This window comes from Miscanthus floridulus, chromosome 10 (genome assembly GCF_019320115.1).
Source record: "Miscanthus floridulus cultivar M001 chromosome 10, ASM1932011v1, whole genome shotgun sequence".
In the NCBI taxonomy this organism is placed as follows: Eukaryota; Viridiplantae; Streptophyta; class Magnoliopsida; order Poales; family Poaceae; genus Miscanthus; species Miscanthus floridulus.
This window is the reverse complement of record NC_089589.1, coordinates 86,745,485-86,751,826: the sequence shown is the minus strand read 5'-3', so window position 1 is coordinate 86,751,826 and position 6,342 is coordinate 86,745,485. Positions and strand designations below refer to the sequence as shown.

Below are 6,342 nucleotides of genomic sequence, written 5' to 3'. Positions count from 1 at the left end.
GGGATTTGGGAGTGGGAAGGCCAGATGGGCCATTGGGCCGTCTGGCTAGGTGTGGCATGTGGGCTGCTTTCAGTTAGACCGAATTATAGCATGAAAATAGTGAAGAATCGCAATTTTGAGACCTTAACTATATTGTACATGTATATATCTCTAAGAATTACTAAAAAATTTCTTAAAAATATTGGGTATGCCCGGGAATACCCGGGCACAACTGTAGGTCCGCCCATGGTCGGGAAGGAGTCACGTCAGGAAGCGCAAGCCTTTTTCCTAGGCTGTGTGTTGTTGTCCTCACCCTAGTTGTCTACTATTTATGTAATATCGAAATTTGTATTTGTCTATATGCTGGTCCAGCCCATGGCTTTAATCCGGTAGAACTCCTAGGACGCTCTCTAGAAGCACATTGTATGTATCAAACTTTTCTACCTTAATAATACAAAGATTCGCAAATCTTTTATGTATTTGAGAAAAAAAAAATCTACGCGCGCATGCTCGCACGTCTCGCCTTGTTGGACCAAGCTCAGGGGCCAGGTGAAGGGCGCGACACCTGTGTGAATGCCCTCTAGGGATATCAAGATGATACTGGGGACGGAATAGAGGTCGCGGAGGTCGGGATCGTGGTGGTCGTGTATATATATAGAACATGGAAAGAAAGTTTGGACCGTACCAAGCACCACTGCGCTCTAGCCCTGTGACGCTCCGTGGATTGGGCCTCCGAAACAAGCCCCTTGTATTGTGTTGACTGAGGTGCATCTTCTAGTTTTTAGTAGATTTATTAAGCTAGCAGTGTACCTTTATTTTTTCTTCATATAGAAGTTGCATAACATAGGGAAAATCGACTAACTAGGCGCCACTGGGAACCCCCCTCCGCTTAATAATGCATATCAAGATGCAAATGTCGACGCGCTATCGCCTAAAAAATGTCTACTTGGGAAGTGGTGGGATGCTCTGCTCGTTCCTGAAGTAGTCAGTGGGATCAACCGCTGCCTTCACCGCCGCCAGCCGCCAGTAGTTCCGCATGAAGTATCTCTCCGCCCACGCCCTCGCGCTCCAGTACGATGACAACCCATTGCCGCCGATCACGTTCTGGCCCATATCCAGGTCGCGGTAGTTGGCGAACGCCTCCCTGGGGCTGCTGGTGACGAACTGCGTCATGAACCCGTAAAGGCCGTTGAGCCACCCAAGCGCGTCCGCCGCCTCCGTGCCATTGGCGCTGCAGCACCAGTTGGAGCCGTACTGGATGTTGAACAGCACGCCCCTGCGGTGCGGGTACGGCGAGGTGGTCATCGTGTTGGCGCCACCGACCGCCGCGCCATGCGGCTCCAGGATCATCTGCCCGTTGCCGTTCTGCGAGAGCCACTGCTGGTACAGGCTGTCCCACCCGGCCTTGCCGACGGCGCGGCGCACGTAGTCCGACTTGCTCTTGAAGTAGTAGTTGCCCACGTTGTTGGTTCGGTTCAGCAGCGCCTCCACCGGCGTGTTGGTGTTGCCGAAGTAGATGAACGCCATGGCGCGCAGCCAGCCCATCTCGTTGCAGTCGGCCGCCGTCGTGCCGAGCTCCGGGAAGAGGCTGCCCATCGTGCTGAGGAGGTCCGAGCACCTGCCGAGGAAGAGTGTCTGGAAGAAGGCGTGCCTGTGCTGCAGGACGACCCGGATGGTGAGGTCCGGGAGGACCGGCTGGAGGATGGTCGTCTCCCACTTGGCGACGAGGTCGGCGGCGCCCTGCTCCATGGTCCTCTGGATGTTGACCACCGTCACCGTCGGTGGTACCTTCGAGAGCTTCAGGCGCCACGCCACCACGACGCAGAAGGTCTCGCCGCCACCTCCGCGGATGGCCCAGAAGAGGTCCTCCCCCATGGCGGCCCTGTCGAGGACGTCGCCGTTGGCGTTGACGATCCTGGCGTCGACGACGTTGTCGCCCCCGATGCCGTACTTGCGCATCATCAGGCCGATGCCGCCGCCGCTGATGAAGCCACTGACGCCAACCGTCGCGCACGCGCCGCCCGGGAACAGGAACCCCGGGTTGGTCGTGCCCACGGCGTAGTACAGCTCGCCCAGCGTCGTGCCGGCGTCCACCCACGCGCTGTCGTCCCCGGGGCGCACATGCACGCCGCGGAGCCTGGCTAGGTCCAGCACCGCGAACACCTCGGGCTGGACGGACCGGTAGGAGAGGCCCTCGTAGTCATGCCCGCCGCTGCGCACTCGGAGGCGCACGCCGTTCCAGCGGCCGCAGCGCACGGCGGCCTGGACGTGGGAGACGTCGGACGCCGTGATGATGCACAGCGGCCGCACCGTGGTGTTGGTCACGAACCTGGGGTTCTGCACGGACGACTGCAGCACGGAAGTGAAGCTGCTCGAGCTTTGCTGGTACACCAGCTCGCTTGGCATCATCACCGAGAGGCATTGCAGAAAGGAATCGGAGGAAGCTGATGAAGGTAGCAGCAAGGTATTGCAACACAGCAAGAACAAGCTGAGAACTACTACAGCAGTTTTCCTTGTGGATGCAGCCATTGTTCGGCCGGCGATGTTATTGCTGCATGGTTCGTTCTATTGGTTGCATTGGTTCTCTATATATAGAAGTATGCCAAGTGTACCTTTCTACATATGAGGTTGTATTGGTTGATACTTGATGGTTCTGGATCCAGCCTGTCTTTCTATCCTGTAAATTATTATACATACTAGGTAGCGTGCCCGTGCATTGCTACGGGACAGCTAAACTTTTGTATAAAAACTCACGGATCGCACGATAAGATAACAATACTATGAAATATTAACTCATCTTTCTAAAAAGCTAAAGATTTGGATGTCTATCCGTGAGAGATTTGCAAACATAGGACTCCATTTGTCATGCACCCGAACGGCAGTCCCAGATATTCAATTTTCTCGTTTTAGGGAGACCGGAACCGTTCGCGGAGGGATCCAATACGGAGGCGTGCAACGTGGATACCGTCCACCTCCAGGCTATCCCGTTTACGTAGCTCACGAGTCGCTGGGTACGCCAACCAAACAAAGTGCGTTTTTTATTACGGTGTAACAGGTAGCGGCGGCAACTGTTTTCATTTACGTTATCACTCCCAAAGTGGAACCAAACAGCACCCTAAAAAGAAGGTAAGGTCATCGTCTTTGCGGTGAATGATCATCACGCCCTGCGTTTATGTTGGTGGTTGATTGCCACACGCACGGTTATCCCTGCGCTCCTTGCATTCCAGAACCTCTGTAATCAATAATAGCTTACAAAAATGCCTCTTGTGTTGGTTGGGTCACTACAAAAGAAAAGGGCATACACGAATATAGAATCAAGGACAATGCAGGTATACAAAAATCAAATGGCCAAAAATCACAGCATCTCTATTCTGAAAAAAACTTCAATCTTTTCATGAGCAAGTAACTAAAGAAAAAAGAGGTTAACTACATCATAAACCAATGTGTGAAGAGCATGCAAATATGGCATATGTCAACCATTGGTCAAGGCAGCATCTTGTGATTGCTGACCTTTTCCACTGAGTTCGACAGGAACACTCTGTTCAAAGTCTTCTAATAACCTCTAATATGTGGGAGTTTTGTGGTAACATGAAATTAAGTTTTCAGAAAATTGCAATCAGCAAAAGTACCAATCAGATCTCAATAGGTACAAGCAATAACTGAAAAGGAAAATGGTTGGTTTTTTTAAAAAAAAGTGCTGTTATTGCTTCTCACTGTTAGTTGTAAAGAAGCAACGAACACACCAGGCATTGATACTTTTTGCTGAATTGTCACATATAAGTAATGACAGTGCTGCTTGTGTGTTTTTTGGTGATTAACAAGGCCCTGGTATCTCATGTTTCTCATAATGAGGTCTTGATAAATCTCTAATAAGTGAGTAGATAATTAATAGAAAGATTGTCCTGGAGTTTTGCCTGTGCGACTAATAACTGAACTGTTAACTAAAGAACATAGTACAGAAGTTTTTTTTCCACCCTATGTCAATGTCAGTTGTTGCACAACATATTTTTTTCTTTTCTTTTAAAAGGTCACCCTTGTAGATTTAAGGGGTGATAGGACCTAAACTACTGCCAAAATTACCTTAGTGGTGACCAAACCATGTTCAAATTTCTTCCCGTACAAGAAACTTTGTCATTCTCAGTTTTAGAAAAACCTTCCAGATGAAAGATATAGTCAAGGAACAAAAGCAATACATAGTAAGAAAACTAAGAAATTTCAGTTGGTATTGCGCAATGATTATGTTGTTGTTGTAGTTGATTGCGCAATGATTATGTATGATTTCTTGATCGTGATGCCCGCAGGAGAAAGATATATTAGAATTTCAGTTTATAATGCAACTGACTACACAAAAAAGTGAAACTGGAGTTCCAATATTTTACAGAAAATCTAGGAGTGGCTTCACCATAACTTCTTATGACCAGTATATAGGGAAGCAGAGCAAGTTTATCTACAAGTAATCAGTGGTCAGGTGTAGAAGCGGTGCACTTTTACCTACAGTAATTTAGTTAGCCAGGCACACATCAAGGGCTTTGTTATATCCCTATAACCTATATATACATCCTTCATGGCGAAACCTATATATGATCGAAACCTTAAGGACCGATAGTATATTATTATAGTTTCTGGTGTAGTCTTGCAAGTCTTAGCTAAAAACTACAATTAAAAAAAAAACTCTTCCAAAGCTAATACTGTAGCTGATAGCAGTAAATCCAGTACCTCAATCTAACCAAAGTGATGGTTTAGAAACACACTTTAACCAACGCGAGGAAATTATATGCCTAAGATCAACAAATGTACTCACGTGAAAACTGAATCATAACCCCAAATAGCTCTCTATTGAGTCATATATAGTACCAGATCACGGCACTTTGGGGAGTCACCACCAACATTACCTAAAGCCATACAGCATGCAAAAACAAAAAGAAAAAGAAAAGAACTTAAGCATCACTCTACGTGAGTCCCATATAGAAGAGAGTAACTCATGTAATTCAGTGCATGCTTGTTTATGAACATCCTCGATGTGAGAGTTGAGGAGCTTGACAAAGAGAGGCACAACTATGGAGAGTAGCTTCCTGAAGTGCGTGGTTGCCTCAAGCTGCACGGTGGGGTCGTTGGAGAGGACGGCCTGCACCATCGTCGGCAAGCCATCGTGCTGCACAACCAGACGACAAGAAAATCAGATCCATATCGTTAGATCGAGTACCACCCTGTCACCCAAACCCTAACACAGGGGGCGGATCAGATCGGGGCAAGAAAAAGCGAGCCAGGGAGGCAGGGAGGGAGGGCAGCATCGAACCTTCTACCACAGCGCGGTGGAGTGGCCTTCACAGCCACGTCCGGCACCGGGTGCGATAGGGAGGGAGAGTAGGTGACGGGGTCCTCGGCGGTGATCACATTGGCGGTGCGGATTTGGTCAGTGAAGGGGAGGCCCGCGAAGATGACCTCGGCGATGGAGCTAGCACCGGCGAACTAGGCTGGCCACTCCGCCTCTTGCCTCCCGCCCCTCGCCCAAGAGGAGGGCGACGACGGGAGGGAGACCGGGAGTCCGGAGGCTTTTTTTTGGTGGGGGAGGTTTATCGGTTTTAGAATTGGTAGAGAAAGGGGGCGGCATGGGAATCGATCCCTTGCCACGGAATCAGGTTGCAGGGGACGGGAGAGCATGCGGGGTGCATTCACAGGATCGCACGGGTGGCGGCAGAGGCAGACCCAAAACAAATGTCGCACCAAAAAATGTCCACGCTTTGTTCTTTTTAGTGGTAGGAGATGAAGTTCCTAGAGCATGCAATTGCACCAGAAAGCCTCTTCCCCGCCCACCCCCTCCCCCTTCCCTCTTTCTCTGCACCACTCTCCCCCGCGCCGCCACTTGCCCATCCGGCTCGGGTGTTGCTACGCTCGCTGTCGCTAATCCCATAATGTAGCTTTTCTATGTTCAGTTTGAGTACCCACTCCTCCACTGCCTCCCATATGCTTCGGCGGCATAGCGACATCTCCACCACCGCTAATCCTAACTGCCACTTCTTCTTTTTTTTGACTGATGCCCCCACCACCTATACCGCCTAACCAATCTCTCCCATCATATGTCCAAGTGGGCGGTGCCCCACCGCCTGGCCATCACCACCGTGTCAACTGCCACCACTGTCGGTCTGGTGGCCTCCTAGCGACCCCTTCTAAGGCTGACAACCATGGAAACCACCTCATAAATCATAAACCCTAACCCCCAAAGTTCCGAACCCTAACACTAGCGAAGTCTTCGGCTCTAGCGTTAGCATGGAGTACTTACTTTTTTCTCTTTTTTATTGTTTTTTGTTGATAGTGGTGTGCATGCCCAACGCTTACCATGTGTGCACACGGAATTAAGCATTC

General features: G+C 49.7%; 1 protein-coding gene across 1 annotated transcript; it reads right to left on the bottom strand.

Annotated features, from left to right (window-relative positions):
* Positions 1-921: 921 nt before the first annotated feature.
* LOC136485583 (berberine bridge enzyme-like Cyn d 4) lies at positions 922-2,508 on the bottom strand. Its single transcript, XM_066482427.1, has one exon. It carries the CDS (start codon positions 2,506-2,508, stop codon positions 922-924), a length of 1,587 nt encoding a protein of 528 aa, XP_066338524.1.
* Between the last annotated feature and the right edge of the window lie 3,834 nt (positions 2,509-6,342).

What these genes read in the sequence shown, in the direction of transcription:
- LOC136485583 (XM_066482427.1), bottom strand. Translation starts at nt 2,508, where the DNA reads ATGGCTGCATCCACAAGGAAAACTGCTGTAGTAGTTCTCAGCTTGTTC.